General features: G+C 37.8%; 1 protein-coding gene across 2 annotated transcripts in view; it reads left to right on the top strand.

Annotated features, from left to right (window-relative positions):
- The window catches only part of DPP4 (dipeptidyl peptidase 4), a 67,379-nt gene that overhangs the window by 8,996 nt on the left and 30,740 nt on the right, over positions 1 to 27,643 (top strand). For both annotated transcript variants that reach the window (XR_006103575.1, XM_042463951.1), the window contains exons 3-17: positions 8,968 to 9,057; positions 9,186 to 9,277; positions 9,365 to 9,439; positions 10,544 to 10,596; positions 10,689 to 10,761; positions 11,428 to 11,548; positions 15,025 to 15,185; positions 16,978 to 17,081; positions 19,245 to 19,380; positions 19,532 to 19,576; positions 23,691 to 23,795; positions 23,880 to 23,947; positions 24,493 to 24,546; positions 25,752 to 25,873; positions 27,379 to 27,426. Coding sequence is in view for 1 of the 2 variants with exons in the window: in XM_042463951.1 (XP_042319885.1) it covers positions 8,968 to 9,057; positions 9,186 to 9,277; positions 9,365 to 9,439; positions 10,544 to 10,596; positions 10,689 to 10,761; positions 11,428 to 11,548; positions 15,025 to 15,185; positions 16,978 to 17,081; positions 19,245 to 19,380; positions 19,532 to 19,576; positions 23,691 to 23,795; positions 23,880 to 23,947; positions 24,493 to 24,546; positions 25,752 to 25,873; positions 27,379 to 27,426 (1,347 nt within the window). In the remaining variant the exon portion in view is untranslated. The remainder of the gene's footprint in view (positions 1 to 8,967; positions 9,058 to 9,185; positions 9,278 to 9,364; positions 9,440 to 10,543; positions 10,597 to 10,688; positions 10,762 to 11,427; positions 11,549 to 15,024; positions 15,186 to 16,977; positions 17,082 to 19,244; positions 19,381 to 19,531; positions 19,577 to 23,690; positions 23,796 to 23,879; positions 23,948 to 24,492; positions 24,547 to 25,751; positions 25,874 to 27,378; positions 27,427 to 27,643) is intronic.

Consider the following 27,643-nt stretch of genomic DNA (forward strand, 5'->3'; position numbering starts at 1 on the left):
AGAAAAGTACCTTCCAAGTACAGAGTACAAACAAGTACAGCACACAACTTGCATGCCAGCTGTTACCCTCTTCAGAGCAATCACACCTTGCTTCTAACATGCAAACTGGACCACTAGATATGGTTTACATAAACGCTTCTTTTGAAGATAGTCCAGAAGCTGCAACTGGTACTAAAAGCAGTATCTTGAATATTAGTGAGACCCAGGAAGCCTGAAAATTGAATCCCAGCCTTGCACTAATTCCTAGTAATTTCCGGGTCCAAATCAAAATACTGATTTTAAATCCCTAAATGTCTTAGGACCAAGTCTGTTGGGTTTTTTTATTCCTGGGGGGAGGGCTGCTTGTATGCTTGCTTGTTTGTTATTTTATTTCTGCCTCACCTTTCTCCCTGCAGATGGCACGAAGGCACTCTTTAGCAATGAAATGAATAAAACAAATATAGTTAAAGCTGATGAATTAAGAAATCTGAGAGAGTGAAAAGGAACTGAAATAATTTTTAAAAAAAAAAACCAAGCTCTTTTTTTTTTTTTTAAAAGAGCCCTGGTGGCACAGTGGTTAAATGCCTGTACTGCAGCCACTCACTCAAAACCATAAGATTGTGAGTCCAAGAACAGTGAAAGGGCTCAAGCTTGACTCAGGCTTGCATCTTCCGAGGTCGCTAAAATGAGTACCCAGATTGTTGGGAGCAATTAGCTTACAGTTGTAAACTGCTTAGACACTGCTTAGGCAGTATGAAGCGGTATAGAAATGAAACTTGTTTGTTTTCCTTTGCCCATAAAATCGAGCATCTTTCTTGAGTGCATACTGTAAAGAAAGATCAGGTTGGTATGCACAAAAGAAAGAGCCTTCTTAGTGGTGGGACCAAAATGGTTGAACTATCTTTCTAGTAATCAGGTAAAATTTGAAGATATTTTTTCCTTTTCAGTTTTGTTTTTTTCTGCATCAAATAGCTTATGTATCGGAAAGCTGCTTCTGAATGTATTTTTGTCTGTGAGTGAGGATGCAGTGGCTCAAGTGGTTAAGATGCTGACTCTGTTGATAAGAGATCGACAGGTTGGCAGTTCAAGGCCTGGGTGCCACATGATGGCGTGAGCTCCCATCACTAGTCCCAGTTTCTGCCAACCTATCAGTTTGAAAGCATGCAAATGCTGGTAGATAAATAGGTACCACTCCAGTGGGAAGGTGAACAGCATTCTGTGCAATCCTCCTGGCCACATGATCATGGAGTAGTCTCTGACAATGCTGGCTCTTTGGCTTAGTAAAGGAGATGAGCACTGCCCCCTATGGGCAGCCACAACTTGACAATCTGGTTAATAGGGAATACCTTTACCTTTACATCAAATAGTTTATGTATCTGAGAGCTGCTTCTGAATGTATTTTGTCTGTGAGTGCTGGAATTTTTATCTTTCATTTTCCTCTTTTTTAAATTATATGGCACTATCTGAAAGTGTAGTTCCAAGATGTAAATAAAAACATTTTAAATAAATAATAGTACAGCCTGTGACGGGATCTAAAGAAAGAGTTTATGTCAGTTTCCCTTGAAGATTTTTGTATGTGTGAGAGAGACAGACAGGGCTTTTTTTGTTTTGGTTTCTGCAACATTTCTGCTCTAATTTCGCATTAAGCAAAGTACACTCACAAAAAAGGCTGAAAAGCTGTAGTGAACATATGACCCTATTATCAGAATGGACTTTGATCCTGCTTAAGATTTGCTTGAGATTGCAGCAGCATTTTAACCCTTTTCATAATGAGGAACTGAATCAGTGTTCAAAAGGATGTGGTGCAAAAAGAAGTTTATTAAAATTACACAGCAATGTTTCAAGTTATCTAGACTGTGTTTAGTAACTTACATTCTTCCTAATCCATATTGCTTCTCCCCCAAGTTTCTGTTTGTTTCATCTTCCATCAGTGAGTGATGGGAGGGCTATTTCCAGGTGAGGTTGTTACTATGGCATCCACCTGCCTCATTCACTGAATTTTATGAGGAGCTTCAGATCTTTTGCTTCTAACCTGACCTTCTTCTGCTTCTGTCATTTTCCATTACTGCAGAAAGTCTATTAGGGAAGAAAAAAAGACAGAAAGCTGTACCATTCCATCCAATAGCTACAGTGAAGGGATTTCTGCAAGCTACAGGAAACGAGATTCCACCTCAACATTAGGAGAAACATCCTGACAGTAAGGGCTGTTCGACAGTGGAACAAACTCCCTCAGAGTGTAGTGGAAACTCCTTCCTTAGAGGTTTTTAAACAGAGGCTGGATGGCCATCTGTTGGGGATGCTTTGATTCAGATTTCCTGCATGGCAGGGAGTTGGACTGGATGGCCCTTGCGGTCTCTTCCAACTCTATGATTCTAAATGTCCTGGGTGTAGTTGTTATTTCAGTGATGCTTTATAAACCAACATGATAAAGAGGGCATCAGTATATTGTAGATGCATATAAAACATTATGCCCCTTGCCTAGCATTCTATGAGCAAACCAGTGTGCAGCTAGCCAAGGGCTATTGCTGTAGATTAGGCAAAAATGTAGTTCAACAAGAGTATAAATGAGTGTTTCCAAAAAAGAGAAAATGTATACTATTTTTAAAATTAATTGGAAGTGAAAACCATGCTTGCAACATAAATGTTTACTTATAGTCTGTATAAGAGCAGAAATACAGCACATTTTTAATGCTGAATCAGGTCACTGAACTTAGTACTGCCTACACTGACTGAGAGTGGTTCCCCCATTTTTCCCGGTCTTCCGATAGACCTACTTGGGTCGATCCTTGGACTTTCATCATGGAAGACATGGTTTTTATGACTGAGCTACAGTGGAATTAATGATGTGATAATGTACACACCTTTATGTTTTTGCATGAGTCAGAAGGTGTGCCTTCTGATTATGAGGAAAACAAACCCAAAGGTGTATATGACAGGCAGTTTCCTTAAGGACATAGGAAAATAATTAATGGAGATTATTTGGAATAATTCAAGTCAGCATATTAACATCCTATACATGTTTATTCAGAGGTAAACCTCATTGAATTCCATGGTATTTAATCCCATGTAAATAAAAACAGGTTATAGCCTTATATATGCAAAACTGTAGATAGTAGCTTTTTCTGTGAGTGGGTGCTTTTGGCTCTCAACAACCCTCTGTTATCTAATTTATTTCTCACAGCACATGTTTTGTATGTAGAGATTTGCTGAGGTGGAGTGGGCTGGGCTACATGATTTGGATCGGCTGTTGAAGATTAGTTGCATCTGGCATACTTGCCCCTGTTTTTAACTGCTAGCCTTTCCTGTTGGTTGTTTATATTTTGAATGGTTGGAAGCTACTCTGAGCACTGCAAATTGTTGCTACTGTTTAACAAGTGGAAGCCTCAGGGGAAGGCAATGACAAACCTCCTCTGAACATATCTTGATAAGAAAACCCCATGATAGTTTCTTCTTAGGGTGGACGTAGGTTTGAAATGACACAAAAACAAAGCTTCAACATACTTTTTAATGGGTTTTTCGGGGTATGTGGCCATATTCTAGAAAAGTTTATTCCTGACGTTTCGCCAGCATCTGTGGCTGGCATCTTTCTCTGAAGATGCCAGTCACAGATGCTGGTGAAACATCAGGAATAAACTCTTCTAGAACATGGCCACATACCCCCCCCTCCAAAACCACAAAATCCATGGATGCCGGCCATGAAAGCCTTCAATTTCACAAAAAAAGTGGCAACTAAAATCCATTCTCACTTTCCTGTGCAAGAGAAGTACAGCTCTCAGAAAATATGTAAGTGTTCCAACCATCACTTCTTTCTCTGTTATGTGGAAGTCTGAACTCAAGCACATTAGTGAAGTCCACTAGCCATAATTCCCCAAACACTTAAATTTCCAGATAGTCAATGTTTCATTTTGCAGGCTGGTGTCTCTGACATGCCCCTGTGACTTTGTCAAGGTGCTGCTTCAATTCAAATTCACAACTAGTAGGCTAGATGGTCCCTTGGTATGACTCATTATAGGGCAAGCGAATGGCACACAGGGACACCATCTACACTTTGCATACAGGATGTTCAAAGTTTGTCCCTGAAATTTCTAAGTAAAGTATCCCAGACAGATGAGCTAGGAAAGGCTGCAGCTGAACCTAGGGTTACAAACAAAAAACCATAGTACAGTAATCATTGCTGAGTTAGATGGATGGCTTAGTATCTGACAATACCTTACTTAGACAACATAGTGCCTCCCCAAGATGTTTTGAATTACAGCCACCATTAGCCAGCATGGCAAAACAATTATTATGAAAGTTGTAGTTCAAAACATCTGGAATAGACCAAGTTGCCGATGCCTTGCATTGGCTTATAATTTTATAATCCTCACCCTCTTCTTAGCATCTTCCATTTTCCAAATGTTTTATATTTCACACCCTCTCACTTATGCAGAAGATAGTGTTCTTCACCAGACATGCTGTTGTTTCACAAAACATTGCTTTTTGTGCAAACATTTTCACCAAAGACGTTCCAAAATGTGAAGAATTATTTTTAAAAAGTGAAAAAAGGCTTGCAATTTTGCTCAGTAGGGAGAAAATGTTTGAAATTTTCATTCTTGTGTAGAAGGGTTAAATAAGTAAAGATTTATCACCCTAATGGTGGTATATGGTAGGGGTTGGAGTCCAGCAACTGAAGTTACACATCTCTATGATGGTTCCATTAATTGTTGACATGGTAAGAAAAAGAAAATTGTGAGCACTAAATATATTGTGTTCATTTACATTTTATTTGTAGAACATGGATATATTATTCTATTTTGTGTGGGGAATTTAATATACTTTTTTTGTTTTGTCTTTTCACCTAAGTAGTTTTAATTTCTGAAAAAGAAGTGAGAAGGGAAAACAGGAAATGAGGAAAAAATGGTGATCAGTGTCCCCTGATGATAGTTGTAATAAAGGAATTGAACACAAACTTAACAATGTTCTCATTTTTTTTTCTTTTTCATTGTATTTTTTTAGTGTGTTAAAAAAGGAAATGCCCCTGATAATGAATTCCATGGAACTGACATGGCCTTCATATGAACATGTTCATTAAAGACAGCTAGGGCATAATTGTTTTTAAAAAGGCATTGAAATGAAGTGAGCGTTAATATGGAAGCCTTTGCTTTACACAACCAAGAGTCCTGCTTAACTGTAGAGGTCTGGAGCTTAGAAGACAAATTTGAGCAATATGTTAGGTCCATGTTTGAATCCATTCAAAATTTATAAATGAAGGAGTGAGAGCACATGTTTCTCCATTGCTTACCTTCTTTTCTCATTCTCCAAGCCACCAGTCACTGGATTAGCTCATGTATTTAGGTAAAGATTTGTGATTATTTTTTTTAATTTATTTTAGCCCACCTTTCTCTCAGTATAGAATCTAAAGCAGCTTACAACAAATAAAAACAAAATGAAGCTAAAATGTTATTAATATAGATGCTAAAAAGCATGTAAACAGGTCTATTAAAAGCACAATGTTAAAACAGTATAAACACATTTTCATGTATTATATAATATAAAATCCAAGAATCAGTCATGTAACATACATTGATTTTATATGTATTTTAAGAGCTCTCCCCTTCCGCCAAAATTTGTTATGATAAAAGAAAGATTTGTACTAAATGGCCAGGAAAGAGGCTGAATCCAAGCAGAAGCATTAATCCAGAAAGCAGAAGAGAAAACAGAACAACTGATAGAAGTGAGAGATAGTGTAAGGAGATTTGGAGCCTGGAGCAGCAATACAGCAGCCAACTAAAATAATTTATTAATTTTATTTAGTGGAAAACTATGTATCCCCCTTTTCCAAAGTCATGATTATAAAAACCAACATAGAAACTAAACAGAAAAATCAGTTGAATAAGAACAGCATTAACAAACATCACGTAGGAACACTTCTAGCTGGACAGCAATGCAGTTTAAATTTGAAAGTGGACTGAAAAAAATGCAGGAGCAGCATAATAAAAACACACAGGACAAGATCTTGTCTTGAAGATACAGTATAAATCTGCATGCAGAGTTAAACTTTAAACGTGCGATCCAAGCCTTGCCCAAGTGGCAGTGTTACAGAACTGGACCAAGACAAGTGTTCATTAAACATTCATGTACATTGTACCATTCACATCCATATACATTATGCATCCATATATGCTGTGTATCCATACACCATTTTATTTATTTATTTATTTCATTTTATTTCATTTCATTTTTATACCGCCTTTCTCCCAAAGGGACCCAAGGTGGCTCAAAAGATAAAAACATTTTTTAAAACTTTACAATAAAAATTTAAAAACAGTTAACATCATCTAATTAAAATAGTATAAAATTAACATAAAAACAAAGTTAAAAATATAATTAAAACTCACACCCCATATAAAAACTACCCTGTTATGATTATTATGTTTAAAAGCCTGACTAATTAAAATGCTTTTACTTGCTGGCAAGAGGCAAGCAAGGACAGGGGCCAGCCTAGCCTAGCCTCCCATGAAAGGGAGTTCTAGTGGGTGGAAGCAGCCACTGAAAAGGCACTCTCCTGTGTCCTCATCAAGCAAGCCTGTGATGGTGGCGGGACCAGGAGAAAGCCTTCTTCTGAAGATCTTTGCAGATGATACCAAATTAGGGGGAATAGCTAATACCCCAGAGGACAGGATCAAGATTCAAAATGACCTGAATAGACTAGAAAGCTGGGCCAAAGCTAACAAAATGAAATTCAACACGGAGAAATGTAAGGTATTGCACTTAGGGCGGAAAAATAAAATGCACAGATATAGGATGGGTGACACCTGGCTGAATGAAACTACGTGTGAAAGGGATCTAGGAGTCCAAGTAGACCACAAGTTGAACATGAGTGAACAGTGTGATGCGGCAGCTAAAAAGGCCAATGCTATTTTAGGGTGCATCAATAGAAGTATAGTGTCTAGATCAAGAGAAGTAATAGTGCCACTGTATTCTGCTCTGGTCAGGCCCCACCTAGAATATTGTGTCCAGTTCTGGGCGCCACAATTCAGAAAGGACATTGAGAAACTGGAGCGTGTCCAAAGGAGGGCGACAAAAATGGTGAAAGGTCTGGAAACCATGCCCTATGAGGAACGACTTAGGGAGCTGGGGATGTTTAGCCTGGAGAAAAGAAGGTTAAGAGGTGATATGATCGCCCTGTTTAAATATTTAAAGGGATGTCATATTGAAGAGGGAGCAAGCTTGTTTTCTGCTGCTCCAGAGAACAGGACCCGGAACAATGGATGCAAGCTGCAGGAAAAGAGATTCCACCTGAACATTAGGAGGAACTTCCTGACAGTTAGGGCTGTTCGACAATGGAATGCACTCCCTCGGAGGGTGATAGAGTCTCCTTCCTTGGAGGTCTTTAAACAGAGGCTGGATGGCCATCTGTCAGGGATGCTTTGATTTGGATTTCCTGCATGGCAGGGGGTTGGACTGGATGGCCCTAGTGGTCTCTTCCAACTCTATGATTCTATGATTCTATGATTCTATGATCTTAGGGCTCTAGCAGGTTCGCTTCCACAAACTGGAAGCATGAGTCCAGATGTTCCACATTAGACAATGGCTTCTGCAGGGAAATTTATGCATGTGTAAAATGCCCACAGGATTCCAGCCACAATGTACTCAACTCAAATATCTTCATACAATTTAGTCTGCTGTTCAGTTAGCTACAAATTTTAATGTACATTGTTACTGGGATGATTTGTGATCCATTTATTCATTCTGGCTTTTTGATGTGCAGTCTCTCTGGAAACCACTTTCAAAGCAGTCTCAGGAGTTTCCAGTTTGGGTAAAATCTGGCTTAGGAGGAGGAGGAAATTGTTCTAGATTGCTCAAACAACAACAAATAAGGAATAGGCCAAAAACATATATGAAAACACAATATCCAGTCAAAGCGGCTAAAGATCTACTGAGGAAATGCACAGACCAGGTGCATTTGGTGAGAGACACCATGCATAGTTGATTCTATGATAATTTTTCATAAGGCTTCAAGTCAGGATGAGAGAGCTGGAGGGCTTTATTTTAATAAAGAACATATGTGTAGTGGGCATAATGGAGACCAGGTAGGATGAAGAGAATTAGTGGGGTATGACCATACTTTGTAGCAGGTTTGAGCAACTGTTGGGAGCTGCTTTGCCTCCCCAGCAGCCCTGGAGGATTGTAGTCCTTGCCATATATTCCTCAACAATTTTTTACTCCTACATGTCCTCCAACCCCTCTAAGGAAAATAAGGGCAATTTTGGTTTTGGAATTCTTGGGGCCATTTTAGTTCTAGGAGAGTCCTTTTTTTCCAATCGGAAGTGTCCTGGGAGTTGAAAGTTAAAGTGGTCTCTGCCTCACCATCATATCACTTGAACAGCTTTTGTCCCTAATCTTCCCCTATGCAGTTTGTAGCACACTATCTATTGTGAGTGGCCAACATGGTCAGTTGCATTGCCTATTCCACCTGGAGATCTTGGAAGTTTAATTCAACATATTTGGAGGGTACCAAGTTGGGAAAATATGTTGCAAACATAATTGTAACTAAGGGGCTGTACAGATGAGAAGAAAGGGGTAGCCCTTTTTCCTCTGGATCATTGCCGTGGTAACCACATGGGCGCAGCAATAATCTGCTCTAAAAAGGAGCAGCGAAATGCAGCTCTTTTCCGTGCCACTGCCAAGGCACCATTAATGTCCTGGAGTGGCCTGGTGATGTATCTTGTACACCACGCCGTTTGGACATGGCACCCAAGGCACATCATTGGCGTGTGCTCTGTGTAAATGTGTGTGCACCAAAATGGCACCAGGAGAAGGCGGAGTATGCGGATGCACTGCTCTCCCAAGCCCTAATTTTGGCCCCAGGCTGCTGCAAAGTGGTGGTCTGTACCAGGCCTAAGTCATTTTATTTGCAGATTTTATATTCAGCATTGAGGTATAAGGCAGAATACTTTGGTGAGATGCCACGCCACAGCAGTCTTACCTTTTCTTTCTTGTTGACAGATATTCCTGATCAACGTAGGAAATTTACTCTACAGGATTATTTGAGTGATAATTTTCAATACAAATCGTACAACTTGCAGTGGATTTCAGGTAACCAGCATTTTATTTCTAGAGTGTATTTTCTGACACATGCAAAAAAAAAAAAAAAAAAAAAAAACAATCTGTATAGCCCCTTGATTACTTAATGAATGACTATTTTCTCTTTTCCCCCCCTTTAGGAAATCAATATCTCCACACAAGGCAAAACAATATCCTTCTCTTTGATGTTGACAAAGGATCAGAGATCACAGTCTTACCAAATATAACATTAGTAGGTTTTAATGAATATTGTATGTTTTAGCCCCTGAGTTTACATCCATGGTTTTCTTATGTAACATTTTTATTCTTATGTCAACAGGCCAGTTATAATAGTACTGAAGCAATTTTGTCATCTGACCAAAAATATGCTCTCCTGCGATACAATTATGAGAAGGTACTTATGAAGTAAACTTTTCTCTTAACATTTTATATTAGTAAAAAGTTCAGGTTTTTTATTTTATTTTACTGTGTTTTGGCCTATTTACCCATTGATTGATATTTTGCAGGATTTCTAGGCCAATTTATTACCCACCAGGATAGCTAAAATGCCACTCAAAGAGATGCTGCCTCTTCTTTATTCAGAATCCAATTTATGTGATATCATCAGCTTAAAAATGTGTATATTTTGCACACGTAATATAAATTATGTAAACATGACCTATTTTTCTAGTTCTTAGTTTGGAAATAGAAGGTTTTGCAATCAATCAACCTCTATATCTTTGCAACATAGCACTGGAATTTTGGAATTTGTGTTCTCTGTGTGTGAGAGAGAGGGAGGTAGGGAGGTATTTGTAAGGACAATTATATTGTGGGGAGGTATGGGTAGGTGATATGCAATGTCATGTGAACTAAGAGGCAAAACAGACAGACGGAAAGGATGGCTTGAAGCCGCCCCTTCTAAAGATGGATTGGGGCTGTGACAAACACACACCACAGCCCAAATCCACTTTGCAGCCAGCCAAAAAAGGAGCGGTAAAAATCCACTCCTTTTTTGGCCAAAGAAAAGGTGGCTTTTCCCACCTCACTATTGCCCCATGGCGGCTTCAAGCACTCTGGCAGCATGTGGCATATAAATGCCATGCTACCAGAGCTCCTTGAAGCCACCCACATCTGGGCAGCTGCCTGATTTCCAGGTGGTTTCGGGGTGGCATGGGAGTGTGCAGCATATAAACACTGCACTCCCAAGCTGCCTGGTTGGTGGCTTTGAAGAGGCATCTGTTCTGCTCTAAGTCTGTCCAGGGGCTGTATGGTTTGCTTGGCCATGCTCTCACTGCAATAGAGCCATCATCTGAGTGTTCTAACTGCCCTGTGAAAGGCTTGATTCGTTGAGCAAATATATTTCCAGCCCCTTGGATCACGGTCTTAGACCCAATAATTGGGGTCTTAATTTGTTATCACTTCTACAGTGACACTGGGGTGAAATGAGGAAATTGAATGCCAGATTGACTTCTTCTTCATCTTGTCCCCCACCCCTTATGTTCAAATGCTTCTCTTGTAGGTGTGGAGGCACTCATACAATGCATCATACCACATCTATGATTTGAGCAGTAGGTCAGTAACACTGCTGTCTTATCAAAGTATCACAGTGACAATATGAATCACAGTACTCTGACTTTTTTCTTTGTGTTTTCCTTTCTCCTTAGTTCCTTAGTACCTGGCAAGGCACTTCCTACAAATATTCAGTACATATCCTGGTCACCTGTTGGTCATAAATTGGTTAGTAAAAATCATGCAGCCCACCCATCTGCCATAGACACATGACCCTTCCTTCTAGTACTAAGTGAGGTCTTCCTGTACGTATGTGTATGCAGCCAGAATTATATCACTCATGCAAGAGAGATACATTGGTAGAAGTGACATTACCCTAAGATCTGTATATATCCAAGAAAGTGGATTTAAGGTTTAAAGAAAATTGGATTTAAGATTTAAAGAAAAATCTAGTGGGAAAACAGCCCAAAACAATCTTTAATGGACTCAGTAACACAGGGTATTGAGTAAGATTTTTTTTTTTAAATTACAACAAAAACCCCAACCAAGCCAAGCCAAAACCAAACAAAAGAGAACAAACCTGAAATTCTAACAGCTGGATAAAATGGGGGAGGGGGTACAAAGATCTTAAAAGGGAGAATGATCTATTTAATTGTCTGGATGGGTAATTTGTAGCTTTATGCTGAACACTAACATTGCTTATTAACTACTGAGCATGAGGAAACCATGGGGAGGATGGTAGCTGGGAAGAACCTTTAAAACAACCTCCAGCACAGAGAACATCTCCAGTTACAGGCTGATATGTAAAATGAATGTACTTGTAAAGTAGCTGAGGGGGAAAAAAGTGATATTGAAGGGCTATAAAACCAGCATTATCTGTTCTGTTTATGGCAGGCCTATGTTTCGAATAACAACATTTACATCAGAGAAATGCCAAATGCTTCTGATATACAGATCACCAAAAATGGCGAAGAAAACAGAATTTTTAATGGATTATCAGATTGGGTATATGAAGGTAACTATTGCATAAGAATACCATTTTGTTGAGAGCCAGTTTGGTGTACTGGCTTGAGTGTTGGACTAAGACTCTGGATGATCATGGTCTGAATCCCCACTCAGCCATGGAATTTCACTGGGAACTGGGCAAGTCACATTCTGTCAGCCTCAGAAAGCAATGACAATCTCTCAGTGAATAATCTTGCCAAGAAAACCTTTTAGAGATTCATTTTTGGGTCACTCTAAGTCAAAAATGTCTTGGAGTGCACAACGACAACAAACCATATTGCCACCTAATATTGAATTTATATAATTTCTGTTGTCTTTTACAGTTAAGAACTCATAAAAAGAGTCCTAATTTCGTAATCACCTGTGAGATTATTATAATCATCTATCACTCATCATTAAATAAAATCAGTCCAGTCCCTAACCTTTCCAGTCTCAGTCTGTTTACAATTTTATCTCTCCCTCTGTTTATATCCTCTTTCTGATCAATCTACCTCTCTATTGAAATGTTAATACAGTCAGCCCTTCTTATACATGGATTTTTTTATACACTTATTCAAGCATCCACGGTTTGAAAATGTATAAATTTCAAATATCAAACCTTGATTTTCCAATTTTTACAAGGGACACCATTTTGCTATGTCATTATATTTAATGGAATTTGAACATCCATGAATTTTTTTATCCATAGGGGATCTTGGAAGCAAACCCCAGCGTATAACAAGGGTCCACTGTATATTAATTGATAGTATCGCTTCTGTTTTATTTTCCAAGATTTTAATTTTAGCCTTGGAAAATTGTTGTTTTTAACTTCCTCCATTTATTTTCCCATAATAGTGTTACATTTTGCCAATCTTTGTTGTTTTTCTTCAGTGTTGTTGTTCAATAACATTGTCAACTTATCCATTTTCATCATCTCAAATAACTTTAAGAGCCAGCTGTCTTATGAGGGTATTCTCTACCGTTCCACATTCTAGCATATACAGTTCTTGTATAACATAATTCTCCAGAATTTCTTTTCTTACTTGTCATTTATCGGGTGTAACATATTCAGTAAATATATTTCTGGCTCCATAGGGTATTGGCAATATTATGATATAGCTGTCATTTGGCATAATGGAAATAACTTCACATGCTTTTCTCCATTCCCTTCTCATTCACATGTAGAAGAGAACTTTAGATAGAAGTGTTTGCTTTTACTTTGTGGCACACCATCATTTGCAACAATAACAAAGAAAGTCTCCCAAGCCATGTTTTGATTGTGGTTTGCGGTCCTGGTTTGTTGGCAATATTTACCAAATTCAGATGAAATTACAAACTATAGTTGCCTCAAATTAAAAAGCAAACTTTCTAATCTGTTCTCCAGGCACATGGAGTAGAAAGGCTTGACACAGTTCATTCATAAACCTCCAAAATACGTTGCAGGCGTGTTTGAAATTATCTTATATAATTTATTTCTGTATAATGTAATGCAATTGTTCCAATGCATTCACCATCTTTCATGCTGACATGGGTTCTTCACTCACTTTGGCCATTATGATAATCTTTCATGTGTTAAGTTTAAAAAGTATTCTTACCACCAAGATTCCCTGGGTTTCCAGTGACAAAGTTGGATTCACAATTAACCCTAAGGTAAACACCTCATTTTGAAATATGTAAAGCACTTACTTACAGGGCCTTCAAGTTTTTGTGATTAAATAGATTATCCATGTGAATTACAGCTACACAGACATGCATGTCCATCTTTTTTTGGGGGAAAGGGGAAATTATTTGCCTATGTTGATGTTCTATGAATGCTGAATATGAATGCTGAATACAACTGCATAGTTGAATTGTTAACATTTTATATAGTATGTCTTACATGCAAGTCATATATTTGGCAGTTGATGTGTGCCTTTAAATGCAGATCTATCCTGATTAAATGCAAAGTATAGGAGATCTGATTGAAAGAGTGAAGTGAGCAATGGGATAATACATAGTGAATTCTTTGATGTTCTGTGTCTTCATATAATTTCTGACTTATGGCAGCCCTTAGGCAAACCTATCATTGGCAAGATTTGGTTAGAGAGGTTTGCCTTTGCCTTTGCCTTCGCCTTCCTCTGAGGCTGAGAGAGTATGGGGATTATCACATGGGGTTAAAAAATGGAAGAAGAGTGGAACAATACCATAGTTACATCATAATTGTGTGAAGATTATTACATGACGTTGCACCTATCCTCTATTTCTCACATCAGGAAACCGTTATTGCCACATAACTTCTTATTAATGATAAAATTCCATGAATAACTAGCCAATAACATTGTAATTGCACAATTAAGGGGTGTGAAAGCAAATAATGATTCATTCACCCTATTGCGGAGCTGACTTCATAGCCATTTCCTCTTCTCCTGCCAATTCCCAAATTCCTGTTTGGCAAATGAACTTCCTCCAAATAATGTGGCATTTGTAAGATCATTGTCATCTTACAGATTTCTGTATTATTTACTGGAATCTTGCACACTCTGTTGTGAGAAATGTTTTTATTCCCCTTGTTTTTATATATTTTGCTTAATAATGCTCCATTGCTGCAACTCTTGCAATAATAAGCATGAGAACAAGAGCAATATTTCTCTTCTAAATATGCGTGCATGGAATTTTGCACTTCCAATGCAGCAATGAAAAGGCTTTTCATGAGTGGAACACAAAAACATTTTCCGTTTTTGTCCTGACATTTACACGTAATTGTGAAACTGTGTGGAAAAATAGAGTTATAGTACTAATGTTCTGTTCATTGCCACTAATGAACCCTGGTCTCCAGAGTAATGGTCCAATGTTCAAACCACTTCACCCTGCTGGCTCTCTAATATGAATTGTACTCTTCTCCTTTTACCTTTCATCACCATGTTCCATTTTGTCACTTTCCCTTTAATTTGTTTTGATATAAATGCAACTGGAAGAAAAAAGAATGAGCAGAAGGGGAGGTCAGTGAAAGTCAAAAAGTGAATTAGCCCTGTTCACCTATACTGTCCTTTTACTTTCTAAAATATATATGGAACAATTACTGTTTTCCCATATTGTTTGGGCCTTGGTGAAGAGGATAAATCTGATATATTTCTAATGTCAGGCTTTCCTTTTACATTTTGAAATGTCTGGATCACTTTTCATATTTGGTGCTAATTCTGTTTTTTTCCTTTTTGACTGTCTCCTTAAGGAGATGTCTGATGATGATGATGATGATGATGATGATGATGATAGTACCAAATCACAATAAATTAGTGTGTTAGAATTTGCTATTCATTATTGAAGCCAGATTTCCATAGCACAGTATTTTCAAAAAAGGGCTTGTGAATCTTCAGTTACTGTATTGATCACAACATAGGGGAAGCATTCTGAATATTAGTAGCTAAACTTCCATTTGAAATGATGTACAGATTAATAAGAACAATGTTTCAGGGCAGAAGCCAGCTTAGCAACCATTGCTTCAAAAGAACACATTTGCATCTCTTTCAGAGGAAATGTTTGGCACTCATTCTGCTCTGTGGTGGTCTCCAAATGGCACTTTTTTAGCATATGCAGAGATTAATGATACTGAAGTTCCAGTTATCGAGTATTCGTTTTATTCAGAAGATACGCTGCAGTATCCAAAGACCATTAAAATCCCATATCCTAAGGTCTGTGTTATTTATTAAACATGATTGTTGAGCAGTTTGATTAAGAGAATAGTCACATTTAATCAGTTGCTGCTAACAAAAATATTGTCTGTCTCTCCTCAACAGCTTGCTGTGATTATTGTGACTTAAGTCAATAGCATCTGGCAGCATTGAAGTATTATATTATCTCTACAGAAACAGGAAATACAAATGCAATTTAGGGCTTTGGAATTTTAAAAGTTTCTGAAATGGCTTATTGAAATCCATTTTGGTGAGGATTGGATGAAGGAGAATCCCCTCTTCTCCCTAGATCATTTATCTGACTGGGTCACTTTTTTCTTTGCACAGGCTACTTCCAGAAATGGAACAGGGTCATATCTGTCTTAACAGAGAAAGAGATGGCTATAAATTCAGATCTCTTTCTGATATAATTTTGCACAGAAAAAGTTGTAATGCTATTCTATTAGGACGTAAACCTGATCAGCTTGAAATGCAAATTCTCTGTTAAAAAACTGTACTGTAATGTGGCCCTTTCTCTTGGCTCTCTCCTTCCATCTCTGTCTCTCAATTTTCATTTGAGCCAGCTATGCCTGAATTGCATGAATACTATCAAAATGTATGTTTTTTTTCCATCTGTGTGCACACAGACATGTGGTTATCTTCTGCAAATAGATGCCACAGAGCAATCTCAAGTCCAGAGAATAGGGTCTTTCCCCATTACTTGAGTAAAAAACAACCTCTTTTGAAAACATCAGTCCAAAATACACTACAGAAATAATCCAGTTTGAGACTGCTTTAACTGCCCTGGCTCGGGGCTAGGGAATTAGGGAAATTTTAGTTTATTGTGACACCAGAGTCTCTGCCCAAGAAGGCTAAATGTCTCACAAAACTACAGTTCCCAGAAATCCCTAGCATTGAGCCAGAGCAGTTAAAGCGGTCTCAAACTGGATTATTTCTGCAGTGTGTTTTGGACCATCATTAGCATTTCACTGGAATCTCCCATACAGTATATACGTATGGTGCATGGTCATATCCTTATGGAATGAAGGTGGATCATGCAAATAGTTTGCCCTAATATAACACAAAACATTACCTCCCTTCATTCTTCAGATGGAAAAATCAAGGCTGAAGCACCATCTGCCTTTTCCTTTCCCTTACTTAACTGAGCTGAGATAAGAGGACCCCAAAAATAATTTTCTCGTGTCATAGGTCTGGAACAGGCAGAGGGATGTGTGTGCATGTGTGTAGATACATGTACACTAATGGGATTTTAGGTAAGCACTACTACGGGTTTTTTGTGTGTATCCTACCTTGAACCCCCCCCCCATAGTCCTCTGAAGCATGAAAGCAGTGAAATAAGTAGCATAATTGCTGTTGGATTGCTCCTCCTTGTAGCTACGTGGGTTTGTCCTTTCTGTGTTGGCTAATTTGCTTAATGGAATGCTCCTTAGTGTCTGAGGTCATAGAACTGTGTGTGTCTGGAATTGTTTTTCATTTTAAAAAACAGTACTTTGCAAAAAATTATGGGGAGAGTATAACATACTCCATCAGTTGCTCCCACACTGATAGAATAGTATTTCCTTTTTAACATAAAATTAAATGTTCTGTGTTGGCTTTGCAGATAGTTTTCAAAGGGTCTGTGTACTTTTTAACAGAATTTGATAACTTTTTTTTCTTTCCTTCATGATGTTTTTATTATTTTTATGTTGTGACTTAAAAGTAAAACTACTTTCAGTTGATTGTACTTTTATAATGGATACATGGCTGTATGTAGAATCTAAATTGTGGTATGAAGTGTTGTAACTTTTTCTAGGCAGGTGCTACGAATCCAACCATAAGGCTGTTTATTGTGAATACCCAATCTCTTCCCAGTGTCAATACCACTGAAATTGTTGCACCATCAAGCATAAAATCTGGGTATGTGCCAAAATTGTAGTAAAATTTGTTTTGTTGATTTGTATAATTGAACAACATTGTAACAATATAAAAGGGTTCAGTTTTTTTAAAGTATTTATTTTATTAAAAGTAGAACAAACAGCTGGTGGTGGGTTGATTATAATGTAACATGATCTTTCTTTTCAATATATATTCAGCTGGAATTAAGATCCATATTAATGCCATAACAAAGCTGGAATTTTGATGTTTGTAATGATTAATATTATAGGAAACTACACACTATGAATTCATATTTAAGTCGGGAAAAGTGACAAAATCAAGATACCACTATAAGAAATTATAAGATCACAATTTGTTGTAGTGGCATCTTGATTTTGTCACTTTCCCCGCCTTAAATATATGTGTAATCTTAGCACTCAAGATTGCCTGTAGCTACATTTTACAAGACATTCAGGGGAAAGGAGAAATGACATAGAATGAGCAGATTGTTGAATTATTGCTACTGGAGTTGTATGACCTACTGCACTTCTTCTGGTCTTGAACTTGTCCCCATCCACAGTAAAGATGTGATTGGTTTGGGACAATGAACTGGACTGAGAGCAATATGTTAAATACCGTAATCTTGTTCAGTTTTTATAGTAAACATTCAGGGCTTAATACAATCTCCTATTTCTTAGTTGTTTAGGCATATGACAGAAGACAAATACTGTATTTGTGGACTTTCCCATTCAGTCTGAGTGGTATGGGGCAGCTTTTACCATTTGTCCCTTTTCACATGAAGCTGTCCCTCTCAATTGAAAACCAAAAGAGGAAACTCTTGCAGACAGTTTTGCTCTGTGTGTGTTCTGGCTTTACTGTTATTTTTATTATTTATTAGGAACAGAAAACATGCAACAGGGAAGAATGTAATTTAATACACATAACACATTCATTTTCAGCTTTTTCTTTTCTTTTCATTTTTGCCTTTTGCATTCAGTGTTAGTTTTAATACTGGCTTTTGGATAATCTGTGTCTGGATTATTAAATTTGGATTATTCAGTTTTTGGAAGAATGAACCTGCATTTAACCCTCGTCCAGGCAGATAAATGACTTCTGTCAAGTTTTTAAAATCTGTCATCTTATCTAACTGCAGTAAGAATCCCAACGTACTGGCGAGTATAAAATGCTTCAAGACCATGGGATTGTCACAATACCCGCATGCCTCAAACTAGAAAAGTTCACATAGAGCCATAGCATTGGAAGGGATCCCAGGGGTCACCTAGTCTAAGCCTTTGTCAGGAATCCACAGCTGAAGCACTCTGACAGATGGCCATCCCACCTCTGTTTAAAAACTTTCACCAAGGAGGTTCCACCACCTGCTGAGGTAGTCTGTTCCACTGTCAAAAAACTCTTACCATTAACATGAAGTGGAATATTTGTTTTGAGTAGCTGTCAGCCCTCCTTATTTGCAAAAATTGTAACAAACACAAATGCAATAGATTTGTTCAGACCATTTCATCCCACCTGCTTTTTACTATTAAAGCAACAACAACAAATGTACATAGCAGGTGGCTGAAACTTGAGGACAGTACTTACAACTTTTTGGGTGACAATGTCATAAAATGCCTACCTGGTAGGTCTAGTTCTTTATGAATTCTATAGTAAAATTCAATTCTGAGGGACTAAAATGTCCCATCTGCCTGTATAAGGGTTAAAATTGAGTCTCATCTTTTGATGCTGAACAATAAAATCCCAAAACATGTTGTTTAGATTTATTTCCTTATGAGGGCAATGTTTGTTTGTGCTGATTAGAGTTGGTATCCCTAGACACTCATATCCATGGCCTAGGAAAAGGGCAAAGCATACTTATAGACAGTTGGAAGTATTTGAAAAGATTTGTGTATTTATTGCAGAGGTAATGAAAGAAGCTAGTTTATCTATTCCACAATTTTAGGGCTACAGTGTAAAAAAAGATGCAAACTATTATATGCAGTTATCCACGATATAATAAACATTTATAAGTTCTTATTCCATGAAGTTAATGACACACAACACAGCATTATAAAATACCAAATGATGTGTAGCAGATATTGTAAGTGTATATGTCAAGTGTTCAGAGAAATATAAATGCAAACCATTGCATTTTAGAATTGAGATTTGAGTGCATTTATAGTTACATACTTAGAATCCTGTTTTTATGTCCAGGGATCACTACTTGAGTGTTGTAACATGGGTGGCGAATGAGAGAATCTGCCTTCAGTGGCTCAGAAGAATTCAGAATTTTTCAGTTCTTGGCATATGTGACTTCGCTAGACAAAATGGAACATGGCAATGCCCTGAGGTATGCAAGGGGTTGTCAACTTTAGGGAGACAATGAAAAAAAGAAAATTCTTTACATATCAGCTTTTGGACTTGGGAAATGGGGCAGAACTAGATAAAATTTTAGTAGTCACTTATAACAGTGGGAATTTAATTTAATTTTTCCCTTTCAGGAAAAGCAGCATATTGAAGAGAGTAAAACTGGTTGGATTGGCAGGGTAAGTGTCCATTCATATATAAGCTGCCTTCTTGGACCAGGTCTGCTAAAAACCCAAATAAATATGTTGCACAGTTCATGTCTACAATGTTAATTTTCCTTTACGAAAGATAGCTGGGAAATGGCATTTTCCAGTGGACAAATGGAAAAAGAGGTACTTAGCTCCAAATGCTCCAGTTCCTCCTTGGGTTCCACTCCAACATATGTGAGGCAAATATTGGTCCATAAAGTGGTAGAGTTAAACACAGTTCTGCGTATTCGTGCATATGCTTACCTGGGAGCATATATCACTGAATATAATAGAGTGTTTGTCTGAGCAGACGTGAATAGACTTGTGGTGTAAGTTCCTTTATTGACTCCACAATCATCCATCTGGAATGAAATCAGATAAAATCTTGTTGAGATGTAATTAAAACAACAAAACTTGTAACAGCAGTGACACTATTGTTCTAAAAAGAGAGGTAGCTGAGTTGCCAGGTTTATTAAGTGTCCACATTCTGTTTCTGAAGAAAAATGGGATAAAATAATGGCATGGTATGATTTTTTTAAAAATGTGTGTCACACTGTTCACTTTTCGCTTGCAAGCCATGTCTTTTTACATTTTTGTTTTCCTGAGGAAAGCTTTCAAAAACACACCAAGTGAGGAAGGAAGCAGCACAGCAGGGATAAAATCTACACCAGAAAGATGGGAGATAATCCCACCTGCTGTCAAGCTTGTTCAGGAAGGGAAAGACCTTACAACTAACACATTTTTGCTTCTACACCATAAAGTCTCAGTCAGCAACATGATGAGCAGACTGTGTATGTTGTGAACAGTTATGCAAAAGAAAAGAAAAAAATGGAAGTGTGAGTGTACTATAAAGTAGCAATAGAGGAGATATTATTCCTCCCCCCCCCTCCTTTTTGATGTATACTCTATGACAGTCCAACCGGCAACTATTCTGTCAACAAACCAAAGCTACATATCATTATTCTGTTGCACAAGGGTCAGAAACTCTTTTTAAAAAATAAAATGTTGACCCATGGGAAAAATCAATCAGAAGCCAGAGCCAGAACTAACAGTAGGCAACCCTTCAGTAAAATACATGAATCTTCAGAAGAGGGCCAATCTAAACATATATTGTGTCAGCTAGAAGGCAAAGAGAAATCTAAGGGGGGTTGTGGAGAAATATAATTTTGATCACTAAAAAAAGGAAATTATTGTAGTGGTATTTCTTAATTCCTTCCTTCCATTTCAGACACTTCTCTGCAGGCTATTCTGAAATGCCCCAAAGCCACTTTGTATCATTCAAAAGACTTGCTCCTCAACCCATTTTCTAGTCTTAACTAGGATTGACCTATTGAATGAATGGGAATTGGCACAAGTGCTGGCTTTACAACTCAGCTACTGATTTGACAGTCCTGTTCTGGTTGAGAGTAGTAGTTGGATTTAGATCATGGATTTCTGCTGTTTTTGTCTTGCCTTTCATTCTGATTTTCAGTGGGTAAAACAATAACCACAATTATGCATATTTACATACCTTTCCCTGAGTCCATTGGAGTGCAGAGGCTTAGAGCCTTGCTGCTGCTGTTATTATTGTTGTTGTGTGCTTTCTTGTCACCTGCAGCTTATGGCAACTCCAAGGCAAATCTATAATGGTGTTTTCTTGGTAAGATTTATTCAGATGGAGTTTGCCTGGTCTCCAGTGTCAAAGTCCAATACTCAAACCACTACACCATGTTGGGTCCTATTAGAGCCTTGAGCTTGCTGTTGTTGTTTGCCTTCAAGTTGTTTCCAACTTAATGGCAACCCTATGGTGGGGTTTTCTTGGCAAGTTTCTTCAGAGAGGGATTGCCATTGCCATCCTCTGAGGCTGAGAGTATATGACTTGCCCAAGGTCACCCAGTGGGTTTTCATCTCCAAGTGAGGATTTCAAGCCTGCATTCTGGAGACACAGTCCATTGTTCAGATCACTAAACTTCACTGGGTCTCCCTTTAGAGCTTTGCTGGCTATTGCAGGCCGTATACACCTGCATGAACTGGCCCAGGCTCTGAGATCTTCAAAAGAGGCCCATCTCTCCATCCCACCACCATCACAAACTTGGTTAGTGGGGACGTGAAAAAGGACCTTTTCGGTGGCTGCCCCTAGACTCTGGAACTCCCTGCTCAGGGAGACCAGAATGGCTCCTTCCTTGTTGGCCTTCTGCTATCAGGCTAAGACCTTCTTGTTCAGATAGGTGTTTAAAATAGAAAGTTTTAAAAGAACATCCTGGAGGTATTGTATTATTTTAAAGTGTATGATTTTAAGTGCTTTTTTCTTTTTCAATTGTATTCTGTTTTTAAACAAATTATCTATTTTAATATTGTAGTAGTTTAATTCCTTTTAAACTGTCATTTTTGTAAGTTTTACAAAAATGACAGTTTAAAAGGAATTAAACTACTACAATATTAAAATAGATAATTTGTTTAAAAACAATTAAATTTGTTCTAATTACATAGCAGCAATCTTGCCCCAGCTAACAGAGGCTTCAGAGCAAGTCAAGAAAGCACCAGCTGAGCACTGCCAATCCTCCCAGCCCTCCCAGTACCAACCAGTTTGCTCTGGTGAAGTGACGGCCCAGCCTCCACCCCGGGGCATCAGGGCAGAAATACAAATGGAACAGGATCCAAAACCAGTATCACTTACATGCATTGGGCGCAGCAATTCTTCCCACACAACACAAGAGAACATAAACATTGCATGTGGGTTTGCTCAAAATGATCTATGCCAACGGAACAAACAACGGAAAGCAGGGAAGGATTATACAGGTGAATCAAGAACAACTGAAGACACTGAAGGAAGCCTACCTGGAACACAAAGTATCATGGATAAAACCCCTCAGTATGAAGTAGCTTCCCTGATTGTCAACCCTGCAAAACCTGAAGGCCCTCACACCCGCTTGCAATACTGGCCTGTCTCCTGCACAGGGAGAGGTGCGTGTGTGAACTGCATTCAAGTAACACAGGCCTCAGTTGCATACTGAGCAGGAAGGAGTCCTTCATCCTCTTGCACATTCCCCTAGAAAGCAAGCACCACGGGGACAGTGGAAGAGGCCCTGTTATTGCTGAGATGCCAAACAGCAACCCTGAGCTTCCTGAACGTGAAAAAGTTTTAAACTGTATTGTGTTGTTAAACTGTACAGCATGTTGACTCTCCATTTTGGAAATAGGATTTTCACTGATTTCCTGCTCCTTTTGTAGCTCTTAGTGCCACTTTTTCCAATGGAGTATATTTTCAATAAATGGAAGGCTAACTTAGGGTTAAACGGCATGTTGCATTAAACATACAGGCTATACTTTTTATGTCCTTTAAAAAAGGCACCTTAAAAGTAAGAGAATGAAAGAACCTGATCAAAAGTGGAAGTGCAACACCACCAGTTAAGGTTAAGCCCCCACTGCCAAAAGACAAATACTCCAGTGTCCCACTGGCTATAGTATTTGTTGTCAATAAAATACTGTACAACTGCAAAGATCAAGTTGTGTTTGCACTGACTGGTCAATACTGCTCTTTTCACTTACCAATTTGAAATAAGAAGTGTTCTGTAACTGAAAACATAGAATCACTGAACACTAGTGTTACTTTTATTTGTTTGTTTGTTTACAAATATCTATAATCTGCTTATGTCTGAAAAAATTCAAAGCAGTGTACAACAATAATCAAACTTACAATATATTTAGGGCTTCATCCTGAAATAATTCTCACATGCTTCCAACTCGGTAGGCAGTGGAATAACCAGCAAAAGCTTCTGGGTCATTTATTTATTTAGTTAAAAAAGGAATTTGTTGTTGTAAAACTGGGAAGAAATGGCTATCCAGTTCAGTGGCCAGTTGCAATTAGTGGCAGCTGATGGATTCCATGTACCGAGGCAGTCCATCCATAATTACCTTGCTATTTTTATCATGATTTTGTTCTGTTGGGCAATATCATACACTTTTCTAGAAATATTATGCCCTTTGAATGGAAAAGTTCAACATTTCCTTCCTGAATCAGAAAAATGTGGTGGTACTTGCATTTCCCCAATACTATTGTATCAATTATTGTCAACATATGAAGCTAAATTGAAAGGACTGCTGAACATTAATTCTTTTTTTCCAGTTTCAGCCATCTGAACCTTACTTTTCATATGACAGAATTAGCTATTACAAAATCATCAGTGACATAAATGGCTATAAACACATCCACTACACTGACAGCACAGGGGTAAGTGACATATGTGTTACTGATTTCTGTTCGCATATCACGAAGATTACATAATCACATTTTATCTACTATTTTATATTTTAGAAGACGATACCTGTTACAAATGGACCATGGGAGGTAATCAGCATAGCCGCTCTAACAAATAATTATATGTGAGTTTCTGTTGAATTGTGTAAGTGTTAGTGTATTGAAATAAGGGTTGTGAGGAGTACTCAAATACTATTTATTTATTTACTTAATGGACTTTTATCCTGTCTTTCTCCCAATATGAGATCTAAAGCAGCTTACAGCGTAAATATAATAATTCATTAGTATTTGCTAAAGAAAGCACTTCATTTAGAAATTAAAACTGTCTTGTCTCTGTTTCAAAAGGTTCAAGCATCATATTAGTTTTCCACATCGATGAATGTACTGTATAGACAATTGTTTTTGCCCTGTACTACTACAGGGAATAGTTGAAAAGTTACAATACAAAATAAATATTAATAGCTCGGGGGTGATGTGCTCTGCCACCTATGCTGATTCTACTATTCCCAAGGATGGACAGGCCAAGACATTTCTCTTGGTCTCACCACCATCACCAGCACATTCCATGAGGACATGGGAGAGGGCCTTCTTGGTGACTGCTCTCATTTGTTAAAATGGAACCAAACTAGTTGTGCAGATTTAATCAATAACTTTTTTGTTTGCTTCACAGATACTTTATCAGTAATGAATTTGAAAGTATGCCAGGAGGGAGAAATCTTTATAAGTAAGCTATTTTAAATCAAAGCTATTGAATGCTAAGAAAAAAATCCAGTTAATTACCATGTTTTCATTTTTAAAAAAGGTTAAAAACTAAAGTTTTAACTCTAACATTTTAAAAAGCATTAAAGATTAAAATACTATGTGTTTTGAGATTTTAAAATTGTCATAAGCCTTTTAATGTGGCCAGGTGAACCAGAAATATGTTGTTGTTGTTAAAGTTTATTTATATAGCGCTGTATATTTACACAGCGCTTTACATAATGAACAATTTAAAGAACAAAACAAAATTATAAATCTTGGCATCTATACAGCACACTGATATGAGTGAGGCTGAGCTTTGCTTAGAATTGGGTATTGCATGATATATTTTTTTGGGTCTGGTCAGGCTGTAGCCTGAATCCTATTAATTAGTCTCAACTAGAATTGGCTTATTGAATTCATTGGTGAATTCCATGGTTTGCCTGGTTTACTCTACTTGCAACTAATTGTAGGATTCAAGCCTATGTGTTGGATCTTAACAGAATAGATTTTGAGGGTAGTACCCCCAAAACACACTATTTAGCAAACTAGTTTGTATTGTGCCTTAAAAATGAAGTGTTACCACATGGTGCATAGTTGTTTAACACAGAGACATGCCTACACACACATACACACAAACACAAAATATTTGACATGAAACAGGGTCACTGTGTCTCTCTCATGATTTATGATTATGTTGTTAAACAAATAAAAAGTGTAAATTTCCTGATACATATAAAACACTCTAGCAAAACTGAAAATAGTAAGGATGACAGATTTTGCACTCCAGCCAGTGCTTATGCTAGCTGGGGAATTCTAGGAGGTGTGTTCCAAAAAGGGAAATATCTCAAGCTCTGAGAATATCAGTATGAAAAGTATATAGAACAGCTTAATAAAGCTCTTAAGGAAAGAAAAATATGCAAATATGAAAAATAGAGATTGTATGACAGCCATGGAAATGATGAGAAGAATTTAGAGATTATAGTGAAACTCCTTTTCTACCAGTTAATCCTTGTCTTTTTTTTTTTTTTAAACAGGACAGAATAGAAAAAGCATTTGTGCTAGTGGAATCCTTTAAAAACAAGTGGCATTTAATCAGAATTAGCTTTGTTTGAACTCTTGATGAAACTGTGATTGGATTAGATATTTATGAAATGTTCTTTTGCCTTTCTCTTTTTCCCATTTGTGCAGAGTGGAGTTAAAAAATGGGTTTCCAAAAACATGCATTAGCTGTAATCTAAACAAAGAAAGGTGTCAGTATTATTCAGCATCCTTCAGCACAGATGCAAGATACTATATACTGAATTGCTATGGTGAGTACAGCTAATTCTATCTGAGAGAAACATGACTCGATATTCAGGATTCTAATAAATTCAGGAAGCTTTCCTCTTATGGTTTGACAGTTACTGAGAGTATTATTGCATATCCCTGTTCCCATTTATGTCTGAAGAGGGCTCCATAGTCTACATTTTTTCAACTACTTATTAGGTAGTCTGAGGTTATCAGGTTTTTGGTTCAAACTCTAGATCTCAGAGATAGGCAATCCATGATCCCTCAGATGTTGTCTTCGTTACCAGCACAGCTAATGGGTGGGGATTATGGGAATTGCAGTTCAGCATCTGACGGACCACATGTTCCTCATCAGTGTCACAGATATTCTTACATGGTTCTCATAAAGCATGAGACGTGCAGCAATAGAGTCTGTGAATGAATGGCTTCATGTGCATGTGCCCAAACTTGCCCTTGTGCTTAATGGAGTTTTCTGGATCACAACGAATAACAGCTTACTTGGTTTTAATTTCATCTGACTTTTAAACACATAATAAACAAGTATGTAATATTTCCTGAGTTTGTGTTGCTGTAGGCACTCATCCAGAAAATCCAGACTTCAATTTCCCTTAAAGAGGTGGAAGAAAAACACTGAAACATACAGCTCCACTTCCTAATCATTTCCTGTTCATTTGAACAGATCGCCACCTAACTATTTAGATGGATACAGTTTGTTCTAGATTGTTTTTTTATTTGTTTGTTTGTTTATTTGCTCATTAAATGCAGAGCTTCCTCCTTAGTTTTCTTCTTTGAGATATTCATTTTTCCCAGGCCCAACCCTCAAACGATTGTACTGGTTTTATCACTGCTGTTCTGATTACTGTTTTAAATGCAGTCATATGTGTATCATGAGCATCTTTTAAAGCTTTCTTTTCGTGGTGTAAAAGGTAGTGAGGGCAATAAGTAGGGTATTCAGAAAAGGGCTGTCATTTTTCTTCTGCCACCTAGAATGAACAGAAGGTCAGACTTTGGGGCGGGGGGGGGGTCCATCTGGGAGTTAAAGGAAGCAGAAGAAGGCTGAAGGGAGGTCACATACTTGAAATGTTAGGTAGTCTGCATAAAGCCTCAAGACAATGGTTTTTTTTCTTCCCATATCTCCCTCAGACTTGGCCTCTGCATGAATTCCTCAATATGGTTTCAAGTAAAATTAGGTGCAAGAGTCAACTGGTATAGTGGTATGACTGTTGGAGTATGACTCTGGAGAACAGGGTTCCAATTCCTGCTTGGCTGTGGATACCCCCTGGGTGCTCTTGAGCAAGTCACACTCTCTCAGCTTCAGAGGAGGGCAAAGTCAAACCTCTCTAAACAAATCTTGCCAAGAAAACCCCATGTCAAGTTTTCCTTAGATCCGACATAGATTGGAAACAACTTGAAGGCAATTGACTCTTTTTAAATTGACTCTATACAGGCATAACAAAATTAAATGCATTTTCTATATGCCTTAGTTAAAAATGAAGAAATCACAATTTTAACACTTTGTTCATAACAGGTCCTGGCCTGCCCTATTTCACCTTGCACAACAGCAGTACAGATCAAGGTATTTTAACTTTATTTTCCTCCTTAAGTCTATAAGTACATAATATTTGTGGATATTTACTGTTTGCAATGCAAATTACAATTCAGCAACATCTAGAAGGCCACAGGTTTACCACCCCATTACAACTTAATTAATTTTAATTTAATTTGTTTTATTTTACTTACTACTGGATATGGCTAGGGATGATGAAAGGCCTGCCCCAACAACATCTTGAAGA

Source organism: Sceloporus undulatus, chromosome 1, assembly GCF_019175285.1.
Source record: "Sceloporus undulatus isolate JIND9_A2432 ecotype Alabama chromosome 1, SceUnd_v1.1, whole genome shotgun sequence".
Lineage (NCBI taxonomy): Eukaryota > Metazoa > Chordata > Lepidosauria > Squamata > Phrynosomatidae > Sceloporus > Sceloporus undulatus.